This window comes from Protomyctophum parallelum (assembly GCF_964188405.1).
Source record: "Protomyctophum parallelum genome assembly, chromosome: 22".
Lineage (NCBI taxonomy): Eukaryota > Metazoa > Chordata > Actinopteri > Myctophiformes > Myctophidae > Protomyctophum > Protomyctophum parallelum.
The window spans coordinates 26,165,524-26,185,760 of NC_139714.1; the positions used below are offsets into that span (position 1 = coordinate 26,165,524).

Consider the following 20,237-nt stretch of genomic DNA (forward strand, 5'->3'; position numbering starts at 1 on the left):
ACACAGGGCAGCAGAGAGAGAGAGATGTTATGGACGCTATGCCTACAAACAGGGGAGCAGAGAGATGTTATGGACGCTATGCCTACACACAGGGGAGCAGAGAGATGTTATGGACGCTATGCCTACACACAGGGGAGCAGAGAGATGTTATGGACGCTATGTCTACACACAGGGGAGCAGAGAGAGAGATGTTATGGACGCTATGCCTACACACAGGGGAGCAGAGAGAGAGATGTTATGGACGCTATGCCTACACACAGGGCAGCAGAGAGATGTTATGGACGCTATGCCTACACACAGGGGAGCAGAGAGATGTTATGGACGCTATGCCTACACACATGGCAGCAGAGAGAGATGTTATGGACGCTATGCCTACACACAGGGGAGCAGAGAGATGTTATGGACGCTATGTCTACACACAGGGGAGCAGAGAGATGTTATGGACGCTATGCCTGCACACAGGGCAGCAGAGAGATGTTATGGACGCTATGCCTACACACAGGGCAGCAGAGAGATGTTATGGACGCTATGCCTACACACAGGGCAGCAGAGAGATGTTATGGACGCTATGTCTACACACAGGGGAGCAGAGAGATGTTATGGACGCTATGTCTACACACAGGGGAGCAGAGAGAGAGATGTTATGGACACTATGCCTACACACAGGGGAGCAGAGAGAGAGATGTTATGGACGCTATGCCTACACACAGGGGAGCAGAGAGATGTTATGGACGCTATGTCTACACACAGGGGAGCAGAGAGATGTTATGGACGCTATGTCTACACACAGGGGAGCAGAGAGAGAGATGTTATGGACACTATGCCTACACACAGGGGAGCAGAGAGATGTTATGGACGCTATGCCTACACACAGGGGAGCAGAGAGAGAGATGTTATGGACACTATGCCTACACACAGGGCAGCAGAGAGATGTTATGGACGCTATGCCTACACACAGGGCAGCAGAGAGATGTTATGGACGCTATGCCTACACACAGGGGAGCAGAGAGATGTTATGGACGCTATGTCTACACACAGGGGAGCAGAGAGATGTTATGGACGCTATGCCTACACACAGGGGAGCAGAGAGATGTTATGGACGCTATGCCTATGCCTACACACAGGGGAGCAGAGAGGTGTTATGGACAGGCAGGAAGGAGGTCAATATCCAAACTAGGAAATAATCTAGGAACACTATAGGAAAACACTAGAAAAATACTGAGAACAGGAATACACACATAACAATGGTTATCTTTTAGCAAGGAATGAGGCAGAATGAGTCCAGTTCTGTAGGCGGTGGCTTGATTGCGGAAGTAGGCACAGGTGTGTAATGGAGAAGGGAACTGTTGGGCTGATGAGGCAGTGGGACGAATCTGCCATTCTTTTTACCAAAATATTTATATAAATTATTTCAAGCCTGCTGGAATAAATCCATGCAGGATCCTGGGCTGATATTGTGAAAAAATAAAAATAAGAAACGCTAAACAAACAAAGCATATTTTATATGTAGTATATGATATAATTATTATTATTATTCTCTTCACAGAATCAATTGGTCATGATTCACCACCGGGATCCTGGATGGATGGCTTGATTTTCTAGGCTTAAAATAAATAATTTATAATAAATATTTTTGTAAATCTCTATGGGTAAAAAAAATAAAGGCAGACTTTTCAGTGGTGCGAGAAATGCTGCTATGCCCTCTATTTATGATGTATTCTTTATGATTGTAAGCAGCTAACATCGGGTCGTGTTCCTAACCTTCCTGTGTTTGATGCTTCTCTGCTACAGGTCTGTACAGTACAGTAGCCTCATTAGGGACTTTAAAGATGGAGTGGCACAATTGTTGTATTTTTTTCAGTTTTTCATATGTCTATGAGGTGACAGTACTTCATTAGACACCCTGGAGTCGTTGTTATGTGCAACGATGTATTAACTTTGTATTTAGGGTTTCTTCCTGGAGGCTGAAACCAGTCAAACGTGCCAATGGAGAAAAAATATAATATAATATAATATAGTGACATCACACTATCAGCCCCTCCCCTAACCCCTCCCCCCCCATTATCATACAACTACAGCTGTGGGTCTGTTCAGGCAAACCAGGCATACTTAATGAACTGGTGGGAACTGCCATATTTTGCACACACACTCCCTGGATGCCAACCATGAACCTCTGCCCCACACTTTCCAGAACGGCCTGTTATAGCGCCACCAGGAGGCCGCTTTGTGCAAAACAAGTTTTTGCACAGTACACCTACAGATTTTGTCCAAACATCACGCAAATTGGTACACAGTCTCTCTAGAGCCATTCAACGAAACGGGTCTTTCAGATTTATCAGACTCCATCCTGATTGGTTAAGATTGGCTTCCAAAGTTCACAGGAGTGCTCAGTTTCAAACAAAATGCTGCAAATCATGAACACATCGCGTGATTTCCGTGAAATTGTGCACCCACATTCCCACTAGGCCGAGGACAAAATGCCACATGAACAATTTCAACTCAGCCTCAAGGTGGCGCTATAACTGGCCGAAAAGTGTTTTTACCTCTAACTGCACGGATCTGTGGATAACCTGGTGGAGACCTGTGCCCGGAAGGGCACTTTTTCTAGTTTCACCTGTGTCTTGTTTTCCCCACAGCCAATCCTTGTGTTGATTTGATTTGAGTTCACCTGTGTCCTGTTCATCTTTTTTAAGCCTATTTAAGCCCTGTGTTTGGTTGTGTTCCCTGTTGGGTTATTGTATTGTCACCTTCCAAGTTCCAAGTCTGTTTTATGTTTGCTAGTGTTTGCTACTGCAGGTCTTTGTTTGAATAAAGACTTCTAGATCCCGACTTCCTTGCATTTGGGTCCTGCTTGAAAACCACCCCTGACACAAATACTGTACACTTTTTTTACAGTATATAACAATAAGACCTGATGATCATGTTTTAGGGTGGAACAAAAATCATGGCACTCCATCTAAAGCAACGACGGCTCCGGCAGTCTGTTTGACACATACTGCATAGACGCGTCACCATGGGAACCAAAAATGGATGGGTACTCGTAGCCGACGGCTGTTTGCTTAACGATTTTGACAGCTACGGCAATTGCGTCATAGCTGCCGTACTTCCACCTAGCGGAGCCGTCCTAAAAACAGTCGTTGCTTAAAGTTCCTAATATAAATTATATATATGTCTGGTTTCACAACCTCTCTGAGTGCAGTTGATGTATAGGTCTCAGATAACCCCCGACCCACCGCAACACAGACAGTGATAGAGAAGCATGGACATCAATCAGTCCATCAGCCACACCTTCACTTTCCTCGGGGCAATCTTTGAGCGATCATTAGACAGGCCCGGATGATTGCTTCTGACCTCAACTGGACCTGTTGTTGTTCTCTCTAGAGACCTGCTCTCCCTACAAAGCACTTCATAACATCCATATATCTCCCCACTCTCCCCACCCACATCTACAGTATACCTGGATAACGTTACAGTAGCTGTTAACAAACACACTCAGCACAGACAGATATACAAACCGGTACAAAAAAGAAATTACACAGAGCCTGATCCAAGGAATAGAGGGAAGAAAAGATTACGATTGTACAACCTACGGTTCAAGAGTTCAACAGAGGTCTGTTGCTACTGTGGGTTCCTCTCAGTCACATGGAAGGACAGACACTCCTTTATTGGCTCCACACAGACAGTTAAACATTATAGATATACTCTTAACCCCTTTTGGTGTTTTAAACATCATGTTATAATTTAGCTATTGACAAATAGCAGATCTACAAGCTCATAGCGCGCCACCGAGTGGCGCACTACGAGCTTGTAGGTCTGCTATTTTTGAAAAATCGTAAAAATGTGGCGCAAATCTTTGAATATATATTCTTTCAAGGTGAATGTTTTTAACTCAGGTCTAAATGGGTTAAAAGGGGAACATTGCCTGCCACACTGACTTCAGTTCAGTTGGTCTTCTGTTGCACTTTCAGCTCTCTGGGCTGTATTTTGCGTGTCTTAAGTACCAGGTCTTATTACTTAACTTAAGACCTGGAGGCGTGATCAATGCCATTTGGCTATTCTGAGTGGCCAAAGAGCATTGACCACGCCTCCAGGCCTTAAGTTAAGTAATAAGACCTGGTACTTATAAGACACGCAAAATACAGCCCATACTTTCTAAAAGTCTAAATAAAGTCAGCCCAGCCGTGCTGGGAACATTGCCTGCCACACTGACTTCAGTTCAGTTGGTTCTTCTGTTGCACTTTCAGCTCTCTGTGTGCGTCTTATTCAGTCTGCGTGGCCAAGGCACTAACTACCTCGTTAGTCACAAGGGCCACGCCCAACACTCTGCCTTGTTAGTCACAAGGGCCACGCCCCAAAACTCTGCCTCGTTAGTCACAAACACCTGCCATTCAATATGAGCCACGCCCCCCCATCTCCACCTACAGCAGAGCCCAGATCACACCCCACTACAACATAGGCCGGGCAATATGTGAGCTGGGTTGCGTAGCCCGACCAAGAGGCGATAAAACAAAAAGGATGGCGGTTCCTCGTTGGCCTATAGAGGGAATGTGCGTGCAACGTTTCAATAGCATGTGTGGAAAATAACTCATTGGGGCATCATGTTGTGCTAGGTGGCATCTAGCTCTGGTGAAAATGCAGCTCAAGCTCAGCTTTACAGAGCAATGGAGAAAGAAAGAAAAGAAAAGCAAGGCATAAAACATAAAAAATAGCAGTAATGCAATACAGTGAGGACATGAATAACACAACTTTTTAAAAATCAATTAGTGTAAGCAAGAGTGTAGAAGTGGGTCTTGAGCTGTGCTTTAAAAATGTCTACAGAGGCTGCCTGTCGAAGGTACAGTGGGAGCTTGTTCCATGCCGTCGGCCCGTAGAAGCAAAAAAGCTGCTTCACCGTATTTTTTAGTTGCCATTTTTTTAGGCACAGAGAGCAGGCCAGCAGTGGAAGACGTGAGGGGGCGGTTTGGGACATATTTAGGCAGTCAGTGAAAAAAAGACTAGGGTTAGGATTAGGCATGTGTAGAGGTTAGGTTTAGGGTTAGGATTAGGGTTAGGATTAGGCATGTGTAGAGGTTAGGTTTAGGTATTAACCGTTTCCGTCCGTAGGACGTGTACATGTCCTATAGCGCATCCTCAATGATACCAGGCGAGAGAAGAATATTCTGAATTTTGTCCTCATTTGCGTGCGAGCGTGCGAGTGTGCGTGCGTGCGTGTGTGTGTGTGTGCCATGTGTGCGTGAGCGTGCGAGTGTGCGTGCGTGCGCGTGCGTGCGAGCGTGCGTGTGTGCGTGTGTTGTCTCCAGCTGGCTCCTGATAAGCTCTATTAATAGAACCTCTGCCGCTTCCTTTGTCTCCTCCCCCTGTCCCCATCGCCATGACGGCCGCCACCACGACATCATGGCTATACCTGTTACTATGGCGACGGTCTGCCCAGGAAACCAGCCACGGTACCGAGGCCCTTGGAGACAGCGCCGTGATGTAGCGGCTCCGGGAAGACCATCCAATGTTCATGGAGCAAACCAGCAGGCATTCCTCTGGGTGTGTGTGTGTGCGTGTGTGCGTGCTTGCGTGCGTGCGTGCGTGCGTGCATGCGTGCGTGCGTGTGTGTGCGCGCTCGCTCGCTCGCAGAACTTCAAAAATGTCCATCAGACTGGTCAAATAAGATATTTAACTAAACATAAATGTAACGTGAAAATAACTAATCACACCCGTGTGAACTGATGGTGCAAATCCCCCCCCCCCCCCCCCCCACCTCTCTCTCTCTCTCATTAGCAGGCAACAGTGCAACACTATCTCTGTCTCTGTTTCTGGCACAACAGCGCCCCTACTGGTACTCATAGTCATATACTGGTGCTCATTAACGTCACATAGGTGGGTTAACCAACACACGGACACGGACATTGCTGTTCCTTGGAGTGGTTGTGTTATGAATAATTGCTTACTGATTCTAATCTAAGTACTTGGACCCTCGTCTGGTTCTGGTGTGTGACGACCCGGTTGACATTTCCATGGTTCGGACAGACGGACATACGGGCAGGCCTGCTCCGGGAGAGAGATTAACATGACACGGAGACTTGGTCACATCAATACAATCACAAGGTTTATTGTCTTACAGGATCATATATATGCTTGCATACTTCGTGTCCTACTGACGTCACTGACTAGACATCACAATCACTGCTGCAGCACGCGGCCTTCAGCGTTCCCCTAACAGACCTAGGGAATGTTACAGTTCAGTGCACCATACACATATATCCATACACATATATAAGTACATTGCATATTCACGTACAAGTACCTGTTATCAGTACACAGCCTGTTGGATATATTACAACAGGTTGCACCACTCAAAAAAATATATAGGACTATAAATGTACATAGATTTGGTGCTATTGTAATTCACTGAGCAGTGAAGCATCGATGCTATAAAGGACTACTTTGTATCTGTGAGTAACGATCGGTATAATGCATACCTTTACAGAATACACACACAGATCTATTGCAATACAGTATTCCTCTATCTATAGTAATCTAATTATAATTATAGGCCCTATTCATTATTCATTAGTTCATCCCTTTCAACTGATATTCCCACTTCATTCTCTCTTCACCTATAAGCCATCGCTGATTGCTGTCACCACCTTCCACCTTCCGATCCAACACTGCATCCCGCACTGACACACAACGTGCATAGTATCAACCTACGTACTGTATACAGCTAATTGGCATTGCCGTGAGCGTGCCTTTTAACAATCAATAATTACAGTATAACAGCCTTGTTGAAGGGCAGTAGAGTAAAACATAATAAGCAAAGAAAAGGGATGTTTAATTGCAATGTATCGACTGCAAGAAGTGAAATAAACAACTTGTCTGGGGAGTCTATTATCCTATTTTGGGCGGAAACCCCTTTTGGTGTTATAGCATTATGTCATGCTTTAGCTATTGAAAAATAGCAGATCTACAAGCTCATAGCGCGCCACCGAGTGTCGCGCTACAAGCTTGTAGATCTTCTATTTTTTGAAAAATCGAAGAACGACTGCCATAGAAACATAGCTTTTTTCAGAAAACTGTCAGGATGTAGAAGAAACATTTGTTAGAATCTGATCTCAGGTCAAAATGGGTTAACTTGGTCTAAAGGTACTCTTGGCTCTGGCAAACTCAGTCCCTCTGCGTCCCCCATCCATTCACTGTAACGACCTCTCGTTCCCTCTTTCAGCACCACGGACAGCTCACCCCCCCCCCCCCCCCCCCCACACACACACACACACACACACACACACACACACACGCACACACACACACACACGCACACACAGTCACAGTCAAAGGCTCCCTGAGTCTCTGACCAGTCCACAGCGTGAGAGTGTCTCTCTCTACAGTTAGACCACACACTGTTGAGGAAGACACTTGGCATTACCGGATAATAGGATATGTCATTAGTATTACTGTGACCCACTGCAAAGAGCTGGCACACATGCACACGTAGGCCTACTCGAGCTTCGAGATATGGTACTTTCGATGCTTTTGTGGCATGGATTCCCCCTCCCCACCACCATCCACCACCCACCCCTTTTTTCCCCTCACTGTATATGTTTCTTTTCCCTTATTACCTCCTTTATGGTGAATTCCTGTTCTCTTTTTTTTGGCTATATATATAGAAGTGTCTAGTTGTACGTCTCTAAATGTTTTGATGAATTGAACATGGTGGACCCTCTTGTAAACAAGTGTAATGCTTTATTCGGGTCGTCCACTCACAGTTAACAGTCTTTGTATAGAGCGTCGCAGTCCCGCCCCCTCGAGAGACCCGGAAAATAAATCCCTGTTCATTTTCCTCATGACTTTTTTCAGTATTTAAATAAATACGTTTTGAAAAGCCTATGGAGAAAATTAATGGAGAATCATTTCCTGGGCCACTCGTCGTTCTGAAAGCGGGAGGGAATGCGACACTCTATAGAGTTGTGCTTGAAATGCACTGTAATTCTGCAAACTGTTAATAAATATTTCAATCAATCAATCAATGATACTACTGTAGTATAAGCATTGAGTTACAAAAAAGGTTTGAACATATGATGGATTCTGCCTGGCAGCAATGAGATATTAGTATGATACGTGTCACTCCCATCTCTCTCCCCCTTTCTGTCTGACTTCTGTTCAATCAATAAAGGCTTAAAAAGGCCCAAGACAAACCTTTAAAAAAAAAAGTAGCAGATCTACAAGTTCGAAACGGGGCACGAAGCGACACTTGTTGAGCTTGTAGATCTGCTACCTTCGCTATTTTGTGTGAATCCTGAAAAGACATAATGAGGTTTCCACCCGACAGAGACGTTATCCACTTAAACCCTCTAATCTCAGCGAAACATGACTAGTGTTACAACTAATACTTGGACCACGTTTTTATACACCAAATCTCTTCACCAAAAATAGCCGATATACAAATCATTCATTCTTCTAACAGAATGTAAAGTTGTTGTTTTTGTGATAGTTAGAAAATATGCAATGCAACAATGCAATAATACAAATCAAATGTATTGAAATTTGAAATAAGAAAATATTGAAGTATAGAGTTCTAGAGTCCCCTTTCAAAAATGTACTATTATATTATTTTATTTTCTATTTTCAATGCACACATTCGTGTCAGTAAAAAGGAACATCCCAGATGCAGCATGGTGACTGCAGGGCATATCATGTTTGTTTTTGTTTTTTACCAAATTCAACATAAACTAGGCAGAACCAGGGGGCGGAACCAGGCAGAAAGAGCCTGCTGGTTGGTCAGTCAGGGACCAATCAGAAGGCTGACAAAGGGTGAAGTCAGTTAGGTCGTTAGAAGATGCAAAAACGTTGATCCATGCTTTTGTTTTCTCCAGACTCGATTAATCTCTCTGGCCTGCCAAAGAAAACAACGGACAGGCTAAAACTTGTGCAAAATGCAGCAGACAGCGTTAGTCTCCGAAATCGATTTTAATATTTCATAATCGATTTTATAGCCAAAATATAGGCTAATAAGTAAGGCTGCATGATATATCGAACATGTACCTTCATCAGAGTGGAGAATATAAGTATAAATCAAGTTGAGCAAAGCCACTCTTCTCTGCCCCTCTCTCTAACAGACACAGTTAACGATCGCTTGTTAAGTGCCTGCCAGACAGACAATCAGATGAAATGAAGGCAGGTGTAGAGTAGAGTGTGAACTACTAGTGAACTGAACATGTTCTCTTTATATCAAGTACTTCATACCAGCCCCTTATGAAACTACTTCTCCCCAAATCCAAATGGATTTCATTTTCCATCCTGAATGGCAGTAACTAGCATACAATGAGAACTGAGAAGATCTCCACAAAGGTTTACTCATCCAAACTGATTATAAAACTGTAACCATCAAAGCATGCACTCAACATAATTATGTGACCATGGCATGTGCATAATATAAAATCTTAAAAGTGTTATCTGATATTGGGGGTGGGTTCAATTAATCAATTATTAATCGGCAGAGCTGTCGACTATTCGATTTGGCTGATGGTCACTTTGTGGCATGGATTCTCTGAGGAGGCTCTGAGGATCCTCGAGGCTCTGAGGATTCACACATTGCAGGACGAATGGTTGAATTGGTGTTCAGTGCTTTACAAGGCAGAGAACAAACAATAAAAGAGTTTAAAAAATATATACAGTGATGTAAATAGACCTGTACTTTATACACAAGTAAAATAACTTTAAAATCAATCCTAAAAACCAGTGGAGCCAGTGTAATGAGGATAGAACTGAAGTAATAATGCTCAAATGCAGCAGGTAGGAAGTGACTCATGCATAACTATGAATATATTTAAAGTCGGATCTAACAGAGAGCTGTCTGAAACCTCACGGATGCATGTTTACTCCACATGCAATGGAACACTGGAAAAGTAAAAGAGGAAGCTGAAGATGGGATGGGTCATTAATTTTTATACTATGTGATCGTATCAATAAAACGTTTCAAAATCTGATGGCAATTTGAATCAAAATCGGGTTATTCCGAATGCCAATATCAGGGTTTGTATCCATGAACATTCCCCAGATCAATCTGGGAACTGGGAAGCCACAGTATTCCACACAATTAGAAAATGAAAACCAAACCAGAACCAGTGGGTGCAGAAAAGGTATAGGCTATTCACATTTCTTACTTAGGCAAAATTATCAATACTCATTAGCTTGTGAGCTTGTAGATCTATTTTCAAATGGCCGAAATATGGTGAAGTGGTTACTGTATAGGCCTAATAATAAAATTCTACAAAGTAATTAGTAACTCAAGTGTTCACATAATTGTATTAAAAGTACAATATTTGCCATTTTAGAAGTGGTGAAGTAAAAGTATGGCTACTGAAATAAGTATAATTACTCCAGTAAAAATACCTAAAAGTGTACAGTAGCCTATACTTATAAATGAAGGCCTACTGTACTACTTCCACTGCAAGGCATCAATGAAAAAATGGAAACTAACATTTTCTGATGCAATCCACAAGATTCCATACAGCACCAAGATACCCATGTACCTGTCTAAATACTTCACCAAGATACCCATGTACCTGTCTAAATACTTCACCAAGATACCCATGCACCTGTCTAAATACTTCACTAAGATACCCATGTACCTGTCTAAATACTTCACCAAGATACCCATGTACCTGTCTAAATACTTCACCAAGATACCCATGCACCTGTCTAAATACTTCACCAAGATACCCATGTACCTGTCTAAATACTTCACCAAGATACCCATGCACCTGTCTAAATACTTCACCAAGATACCCATGTACCTGTCTAAATACTTCACCAAGATACCCATGTACCTGTCTAAATACTTCACCAAGATACCCATGCACCTGTCTAAATACTTCACCAAGATACCCATGTACCTGTCTAAATACTTCACCAAGATACCCATGTACCTGTCTAAATACTTCACCAAGATACCCATGTACCTGTCTAAATACTTCACCAAGATACCCATGTACCTGTCTAAATACTTCACCAAGATACCCATGTACCTGTCTAAATACTTCACCAAGATACCCATGCACCTGTCTAAATACTTCACCAAGATACCCATGTACCTGTCTAAATACTTCACCAAGATACCCATGCACCTGTCTAAATACTTCACCAAGATACCCATGTACCTGTCTAAATACTTCACCAAGATACCCATGTACCTGTCTAAATACTTCACCAAGATACCCATGTACCTGTCTAAATACTTCACCAAGATACCCATGCACCTGTCTAAATACTTCACCAAGATACCCATGTACCTGTCTAAATACTTCACCAAGATACCCATGTACCTGTCTAAATACTTCACCAAGATACCCATGCACCTGTCTAAATACTTCACCAAGATACCCATGTACCTGTCTAAATACTTCACCAAGATACCCATGTACCTGTCTAAATACTTCACCAAGATACCCATGTACCTGTCTAAATACTTCACCAAGATACCCATGCACCTGTCTAAATACTTCACCAAGATACCCATGTACCTGTCTAAATACTTCACCAAGATACCCATGTACCTGTCTAAATACTTCACCAAGATACCCATGTACCTGTCTAAATACTTCACCAAGATACCCATGTACCTGTCTAAATACTTCACCAAGATACCCATGTACCTGTCTAAATACTTCACCAAGATACCCATGTACCTGTCTAAATACTTCACCAAGATACCCATGTACCTGTCTAAATACTTCACCAAGATACCCATGTACCTGTCTAAATACTTCACCAAGATACCCATGTACCTGTCTAAATACTTCACTAAGATACCCATGTACCTGTCTAAATACTTCACCAAGATGCATGTACCTGTCTAAATACTTCCTTAATGTCAACTAAGTCCACAACCACAACACCAGAGGGAGTGCAACAAACCATGTACAACCCAGATTCGGCACAAACAATGGACTAAATTATTTTCGCTCCTATGCCACCAAAATGTGGAACGCCCTACCAACAGTCATTAAGACATGTGAATCCCTTGACTCTTTCAAAACCGCTCTCAAAGGGCACCTACGGACGGCTGCAATTCGAAACTGGCCCCGTAACATCAGAACCTTCACCCTTTTCCCCCTCACTGTATGTACAGTATGTTTGTTTCTTTCCTTTCTGATGATTTTTTGTTTTGCTATATATTTGTACGTCTAATTGTTATGATGAATTGAACATGTTGGGCCCTATTGTAAACAGGTGTAATGCTTTATGGTGTCGTCCACAGTTAACAGTTTTGTCTTGAGTTGTGCTTGAAATGTACTGTATTCTCCAATATGTTAATAAATCAATCAATCAATCAATCAATCAATCAATCAATGGCGGTGGCCAGACACGAAGAAGCTGACTTCACTGAACAGTGAACCTGCATAAAACTTCTACTATCTGTCGATTGAAATGTATTATCTGTTGATTACATGTTTTTGTATCTGTTGACTAAAACACGTTTCATCATAAAACGGTGTTCATCATGCTGCAATCAGTGCAATGCTATTCAAGAAGTTGCTCCAAAATGACGCACGTTACGCGCGGTGGATGTTTGGGCTTTGGGGGGGCTCCACACTCACCGAGACCCACTCCCACCACGACTCGTCCCACCAGCAGGACCTCTTTGCTGGGCGCGGCGCTCATCACGACCCCCCCGGCGGCGAAGGAGAAGCTGGCCAGCAGGATGCACGCCCTCCGGCCGAACAGTCCGTTGAGCACGCCGCCCAGCGGGGCGCAGAGCGCGGCGGCGGCCACCGTGCTGGAGACGAGCAGCTCCTGCCACAGCGCGGAGAGGTTCATCTCCCGGCGGAGCAGCAGCATGGCGCCGGAGATCACCCCGGTGTCGTAGCCGAACAGGAAGCCTCCCAGCGCGGAGAAGGCGGCCAGGACGTACACGAACGCCGGCGTGTCGTCCCGCTGGAACTGCCGGCGGGCCGCTCGCTCCAGGTCTCCCGTGGTGGACGTGGTGGAGGAGGAGGAGGACGGGGCGGCCGCCGCGGTGGCACCACCACCGGCGCTGCTGACCGCATCCGCCCGGCTGTTGATGCCGCTGGCTTCGGACGGAGCTCTGATGAGACCCCGCTCCCCTCCGTCGTTCACTTTCCGCCTGATCCGATCGCCCATCAGGTTGCTCAGACTACGCAGGTTATAGTCATGGTGCTCGCCCGACTGTCGTGACATTAGATGCCGGGCAATTAATGTCCACACTTGTATTTTGTTATAATAACGAGAATAAAATAATTGATGTGACTATGTTTGATGAAAATAAAAACTTCTTCTATTTCCCCCGCCGCGGACTTGATAAGCTATACCGTCACATAAGAGGCTGATTGATGCTTTAAATCCCGTTTCCTGGGCAGATGTTGTCCAGAACAGATCGGTGATAAAAGTTTGGTTCTATTCCATCAGAGGGTCAGAGTGGTACCAGGTGGAAGGCGCGATCACAAGTCACACAAGCCAGCTGGTTCTTCTGGCGAGGGCAGTGGATTGACTGCATGCGCACCTGCGATATCCATGCGATGTAAAACAGCGCCACCTTTAGGCTGTATGCATTTGCAAAGTGCATGCAATGTAAACAGTGCCATCTGTAGGCTGTTTGATGAGCTTGTGGCCTGGTCTATGGTGACTTCTATACGGCCTATTTTATTTTTTTTTACATTTCTGCAATTGTTTCATCATGATTTGCCAAATCTGACTTCAACCCAGTAGGCTACTTTACAGGTCCAGGTTTGTGTATTATAGATTAATTTACATGATCTCACCAATTCTATTAGTATTAGCTCACTGAGGAATCATTATATCCCTGTCCAGAATTAAACAAACTCCTACATTGACAATAAAGAAAGAAACGATGCAAACAGAAGGCCACCAGTCATAGTTCCAAGAGGCATCACATCACACTATGCACAGAACTGAGACGGGGCTTGCTTGTACAGAAGTGTATTGATTTGATACCTGCCAATACTTTTGTTTGTAAAAAAGGTGCAGTTCAAACAATACATTATTATTCGGACAGCTTTTCACAGAGACGACAAACAGCCAACTTTGTTTGTGAAATTGATGCTTTATCTGAGGGAAAACATTCAGTTACATTTCAGGAACATAATGGACTCCCAATATATCTCAACTTTCCGACAATAAACATCACCGGAAATTTGAAATGGAACCTTTCCTAGCATAGCCCTTTCGGAAATGTCAAAAATAATGTGGCGAAAATATCGAACTGGACTACAGTGTCATTCCAAAATCGAAAAAAAAAAAAAAACATAATCTTAACGCCACTAGACATCAGTGTTTTAAGCACCATTTTCCATTTATATAACTCACACTACTGGAGTACATCTTTAAAGCTTTTAACATTACAGGAATAGGGAAAAGCAATTTTGAACAAAAATCTTTAGTGAAGACTAACATAAAGCAATGTTTTTCTTTTTTTAATAAACTCAGGCCTAACATGTTAACAAAACAATTTCGACACCTAGCTCACTCATAGATTGATACATAACTTACAAATAGAGCCAGACTGATATAATTAATTTGGCTTTTTTTGTAATTGAACATCGGAATCTTGAATTACGTAACGTAGTGTATTTTTTTATAGGTGAACATTTTCAGGGTTTCAAAATTGTTCAAATATAGCAGATCTAAAAGCTTCACAACACAGCTGTGAGCTTGAAGATGTCTAGTTTATGAAAACGTTTTTTTCAAGCTGATCAGAATTAATTTAGCAATCATGATACATTGATAATGACTAACACGTGTATAATTATATGTATCAATGTGTTTCCTTTTAGCATAAGTGGAGTTGAACAGTAACATGCGTGGCTGTCTTACGCACAGAAAACAAGTAATGTATGGTGCTTTCTACATTTCAATTTAATCGAAGTCTGGATGGGAACCCCTTTTGGTGTTTTAAGCATTACGTTATGCTTTAGCTGTTGAAAAATAGCAATCTACAAGCTCATACGAGCTTGTAGATCTGCTATTTGAAAAATCGTGAAAATGTGGCGCAAATCTTTGAATATATATTCAAACGTTATTAACTTCAAATCCTTGCTTCTGGGGGGGGGGTCCTAATATTTTTGGGGGTTCCTTGGCATGAAAATGTTTGAGAACGACATGGAGGTTTTTCCAAGAAAACCGTCAGGATTTAGAAGACATTTTGTAGAATCGTCCCAGTCTGCCGTATAGTTCAGAAAGGAGGTCGGTCATCCATCCAGCTTCCCGCTGAGCATTAGACGTGCGTCTAAAAATGCGATTAAAAAATGGCTAAAAATGAAAGTTCTTTAGACGTTCATCCTTAGATTAGACATTGATTAGCTGTTGTTTAAACGTCTATAGGCCGTCTATATATAGACGTCTAAACAACGTCTAATCTAAGGATAGATGACTAAAATAAATAATCATTTTATTGCATCTTTAGACGAATATTAGAGACGTCTATTAGACAAAAGAAAAGCTCAGTGGGTTCCCTCAGAAGACCTCGAGGTCCGTGGCGTTGTAGACGACCGGCGTCTCCTCGATGCCCACGGCGACAGGCTCCGCCTCCTCGCCATCCTCCTCCTCCGCCACGTCCTCCAGGGACTCCAGCGCCTCGTTGGTGTCGCTGGCGAAGGTCTCGCGGGACCCATCGTCATGCTCCTCCTGAAAGCATAACGACATTTAGAAAATATTGCTATATCTAACGTGATCCTTTTGAAATAAGGTTGTCAATGGTGGCATCTTGGATTAAGGAAAATGTAGGGTATTAGCAGTGAGCAGATTTGGGTAGATATTTTTATCCTGGCTATATAGTAGACCTAACGTCCTGTCACAATCAGGTGAGAAACAAAATAATCCAATTTTGTCCAACCTGAGAGGAATGTTTTACAGTATTTACTGGACTACTAGTGGAATGCACTTCCCATTGCAGTCAGAACTCAGAACTGCAGCATCACTCCCAATCTTCCACCATAGTCTGAAAACCCACCTTTTCAGACTCCATCATGGCCCACAGCACTTACCCTACCCCCTTAGATAGCATTTCTGTAGACTTAGATAGCATTTGATACAGACTTATACCATGTTATGTAGACAGACAGCACTATAATTGCATTGTATGTAGTCATAGCACGTCATAGTACATATGTATAGCTTAGCATAGTATATATGTATAGTTTATATGTATAGTTTCATTATATAGATATTCCACTTTTACGTTCTTAGCTTACGCATGTTTCATGATAAATGTTTTTATGTGATGTATTCCCATGCTTTTTGGATGGATGGACAGTACCTGCAGGTTGAGCGTGTGGATGTTTTACTGTATTCACTGTAACTACAGTACCTGCAGGTTCAGCGTGTGGATGGCCTGCTTCATCTTCTTGGCCACCACGTGGCGACGCCGTTTCTGCGCCGCCTTTTTGCTCTTGCCCTTCTCTGTGGTCTCCTCCTGGAACACCTTCCTGACCTGGGGGGGGGGGGGGGGGGGAAGGGCAGCAAATTTAGATTTGAATTGTTTTTTTTCTTTTTAGTTGTAGTCTTCTTGAATTTTTTCTTTTTAGTCACCTGGAATGTTTTAGTGTTTAGTCTAGTTTTAGTCGACTAAATCTACAGTTGATTTAGTCGACTAAAATGTATTTTGGGGGTGGGCCTTGATGCCGCCGTAATGGCTGATTTTACACTTGCTGAAAATAGCCAATCTACAAGCTCGCGGCGCGTTGTGAGCTTGTAGATCGGCTATTTTCAGCATGCAACCAAGTGTAAAATGGCTTATACAGGATCTCTTGTCCACTAGTCCCATCCTAGCATTTTAGTCTAGTTTTTTATCTGTTGACAAAATTGTCAATACATTTAGTCTTAGTTTTAGTCATCATAGCTTATAGTTTATTTAGTTTCCATTTAGTTTTCCTCAGTGAAAAAAGAAAAAAGGTATAGTCGACGAAAACATTTTTCGTCTTAAGTTTCAGTCGACATAAACAACACTGCTTCCTGTACCTGCGTCACCTCGCCTCACCAGGCTTCAAACAATCAAACGGAACTTCCTTTTCCCTCAAACCGGAAGAACAACAATAAAAGCTCTCGTAGCCTGCAGCTTTTATTGAGAAAAAAATCGGTTTGAGGGAAAAGGAAGTTCCGGAAGATTGACGACTACAAAACAAACAATACTACAACATGACGTATTAAACGATATCATCCGCTCCCGAGCGGTTCACAAACCGCAAATGGAACGGCGGTGCCCAGGGCCAGTACCGTACCTGAGCGCCCGTGATGCTGGGCGTGTTCTTCAGCAGGTTGAGGTACACGCCGCCCGGCGTGCGCCGCCGGCTGCCGTCCATGGTGAACACGCCGCCGTTCTCCTCCAGCGTGGCCGTCTCTCCCAGCAGCTCGATGGCCTTCCTCTTCCCGATCACGCGGACCACTCGCTCGATCAGGTCCTTCTTGGGCTCCTGCAGGCGGTAGGCGATCTCGTCGATCACGCTGTGGTCCGGGTCGTCCTCGGTGATCTCGTAGCGGCCCTTCACGTCCATCTCGGCCCGCGGGCCGAGCCTCTGTTTCACCGGCGGACGCTTCCTCTTGGAGTGGCCCCCGCCGCCACCGCCGGTGTCTTCGTCCGCCATCGTGCCCTTCATGTAGGCGTCCAGCTGGGCGTCCAGCATGGACACCTCCCCTTGGTTCAGCTCCTTCTCCTGCTTCTCTCTCTCCTTCTCCTCCTCCTCCCTCTCCTTCTCCATGATCTTGCGGGCCAGGACGTAGTTGTAGGTCTCCACGTTCCTGCTGGCCATGCTGACGCCGCCCTCCATGCCGAAGATGCCCAGCTCCGCCGCCACGGACTCCTGGCACTGCTCCTGGACCACGGAGCCCCAGATGTTGTTGATCTTGCGGCCCTCGCCACCGGCCGGTGGTGCCGTGCGGCCGGAGGCTTGAGGAGGGGGAGGAGGGGCGTTGGAGACCTTCTGGCGCTTGTGCCTCCAGACGGCCGCTTCCTCGTCGTCGTCGTCCGAGTCGCTGTCGCTGGAGTCGGCCGTCTTGGCGGAGCCGCGGTAGCTCGTGGCGGAGAACTGGGGCATCGCCGCCGCCGCCGTTGTCATCGCCGTCTTTGTCGTCGAGGCCCTGCTCTGGAAGGCCGGCCCGCTGAAACCACCCGACGACGCACCCCCCACTGCCTCTGCACCGCGCCCCCCACCACCCTGGGGGGGCCTGGGGGCCGCCGCGTCCACTGCACCACTGGCCCCCATTTCGGAGTCGGAGTTGGAGGAGATCTCTCCGTCTTCCAGGTCGTCCTCCATTGCGTCTCTGACCCCGGCAATGGCTTCCCTGCACGTCAGAGCAAAAAAGAGATTTCAACCTTCCTACTACTTTGTACGAAAAAGAGATTTCAACCTTCCTACTACTTTGTACGAAAAAGAGATTTCAACCTTCCTACTACTTTGTACGAAAAAGAGATTTCAACCTTCCTACTACTTTGTACGAAAAAGACATTTCAACCCTCCTACTACTTTGTACGAAAAAGACATTTCAACCTTCCTACTACTTTGTACGAAAAAGACATTTCAACCTTCCTACTACTTTGTACGAAAAAGACATTTCAACCTTCCTACTACTTTGTACGAAAAAGACATTTCAACCTTCCTACTACTTTGTACGAAAAAGACATTTCAACCCTCCTACTACTTTGTACGAAAAAGACATTTCAACCTTCCTACTACTTTGTACGAAAAAGACATTTCAACCTTCCTACTACTTTGTACGAAAAATACATTTCAACCTTCCTACTACTTTGTACGAAAAAGACATTTCAACCTTCCTACTACTTTGTACGAAAAAGACATTTCAACCTTCCTACTACTTTGTACGAAAAAGACATTTCAACCTTCCTACTACTTTGTACGAAAAAGACATTTCAACCCTCCTACTACTTTGTACGAAAAAGACATTTCAACCTTCCTACTACTTTGTACGAAAAAGAGATTTCAACCTTTCTACTACTTTGTACGAAAAAGACATTTCAACCTTCCTACTACTTTGTACGAAAAAGACATTTCAACCCTCCTACTACTTTGTACGAAAAAGACATTTCAACCTTCCTACTACTTTGTACGAAAAAGAGATTTCAACCCTCCTACTACTTTGTACGAAAAAGACATTTCAACCTTTCCTACTACTAGTACTTTGCAGAGGAAATGATGTAAAAAATAAAAAATAAAAAAAATTATTCAAATTTATAATAATTACTAAAATAATAATAATAAATTAATAATTTACATTATTTACAATAATATGAAGATGTGTGGTGTGTTTGATTGATTGATTGAAATATTTACAGTTAACAGTTTGCAGAATTACATTACATTTCAACTTTCAAGCACAAACTCAATACAAAGACTGTTAACTGTGAGTGGACGACCCAATTAAGCATTACACTTGTTTACAACAGGGTCCACATTGTTCAATTCATCAAAACATTTAGAGAAGTACAAATACACTTCAATATAGTCAAAGAACAGAACAGGATTTCAACATAAAAGGAGGTAAAAAGGGAAAATAAACTTATACAGTGAGGGGAAAAAGAGGGGGGGGGGATTCAGATTTTACGGGGGCCAGTTTCGAATTGCAGCCGTCCGTAGGTGCCCTTTGAGAGCGGTTTGGAAGGAGGTAAGGGATTTGCATGTCTTAATGACTGTTGGTAGGGCGTGTGTGCAGCAACGCGGCAACGTTAAAATACAGTTAAAATACTGCAATGAGTAACAATTCATAAACGAACAGGCCTAATAATAATAGACATTTTGTAGCCTATTGGAACTCAACAGTAGCCTAGTATAGTAGCATACATTTGCACTTTAAGTGCATGATTTAGCCTTTTTTTTTGCTAAACTTACCCTTTGCCACTGAATTGGCTCGTTGTTGTCGTTGTTGAGTTTGACGCTTCAGAGGATGGAGATCCGCCGTTAAAACGCAACGTTCAGTTGTTAATGTTCATTGTGTTTCTTTACTCGCCTCAGAGAGAGAATAATGCGCGCTTGGCTCGTTATAGCAACTTCCTTCACACTTCCTTGTTGGAATTTTTCACAATAAAGCAAAGTAACATGGATATAATCAATACAAATGAAAAGGCTTTTAAATTGGGGGTAATGTGTTCATGACAATGACACGAGATTTTATTTTACAAAATACAATGTGTAAGTATTTGTTTTGACGACAAAAAATAAATAAAATAAAATAATTTAGATCCAATATTGAAATGTTTGTCC

The 20,237-nt window shown here is 43.6% G+C and overlaps 2 protein-coding genes across 2 annotated transcripts in view; both read right to left on the bottom strand.

The window, feature by feature from the left end:
• LOC310853789 (proton myo-inositol cotransporter-like) overlaps positions 1 to 13,188 on the bottom strand; it is a gene marked incomplete at both ends in the record, with an annotated part of 61,530 nt that extends 48,342 nt beyond the window's left edge. The window contains one exon of the mRNA XM_083758243.1: positions 12,588 to 13,188. Coding sequence (XP_083614369.1) covers positions 12,588 to 13,188 — 601 coding nt within the window. The remainder of the gene's footprint in view (positions 1 to 12,587) is intronic.
• A 2,000-nt stretch (positions 13,189 to 15,188) lies between these two features.
• Positions 15,189 to 20,025, bottom strand: phax (phosphorylated adaptor for RNA export). Its single transcript, XM_083757784.1, has 4 exons — positions 19,866 to 20,025; positions 17,244 to 18,303; positions 16,334 to 16,456; positions 15,189 to 15,651 (listed from the first exon to the last, which is right to left on the bottom strand). Exons 2-4 carry the CDS (start codon positions 18,273 to 18,275, stop codon positions 15,481 to 15,483), a joined length of 1,326 nt encoding a protein of 441 aa, XP_083613910.1. The 5' UTR covers positions 18,276 to 18,303; positions 19,866 to 20,025; the 3' UTR covers positions 15,189 to 15,480.
• Between the last annotated feature and the right edge of the window lie 212 nt (positions 20,026 to 20,237).

What these genes read in the sequence shown, in the direction of transcription:
- phax (XM_083757784.1), bottom strand. Translation starts at nt 18,275, where the DNA reads ATGGAGGACGACCTGGAAGACGGAGAGATCTCCTCCAACTCCGACTCC. An exon ending in CCAGCATCACGGGCGCTCAG is followed by an intron (nt 16,457 to 17,243) that starts GTACGGTACTGG and finishes CCCCCCCCCCAG; the next exon opens with GTCAGGAAGGTGTTCCAGGA. An exon ending in TCCACACGCTGAACCTGCAG is followed by an intron (nt 15,652 to 16,333) that starts GTACTGTAGTTA and finishes TTATGCTTTCAG; the next exon opens with GAGGAGCATGACGATGGGTC.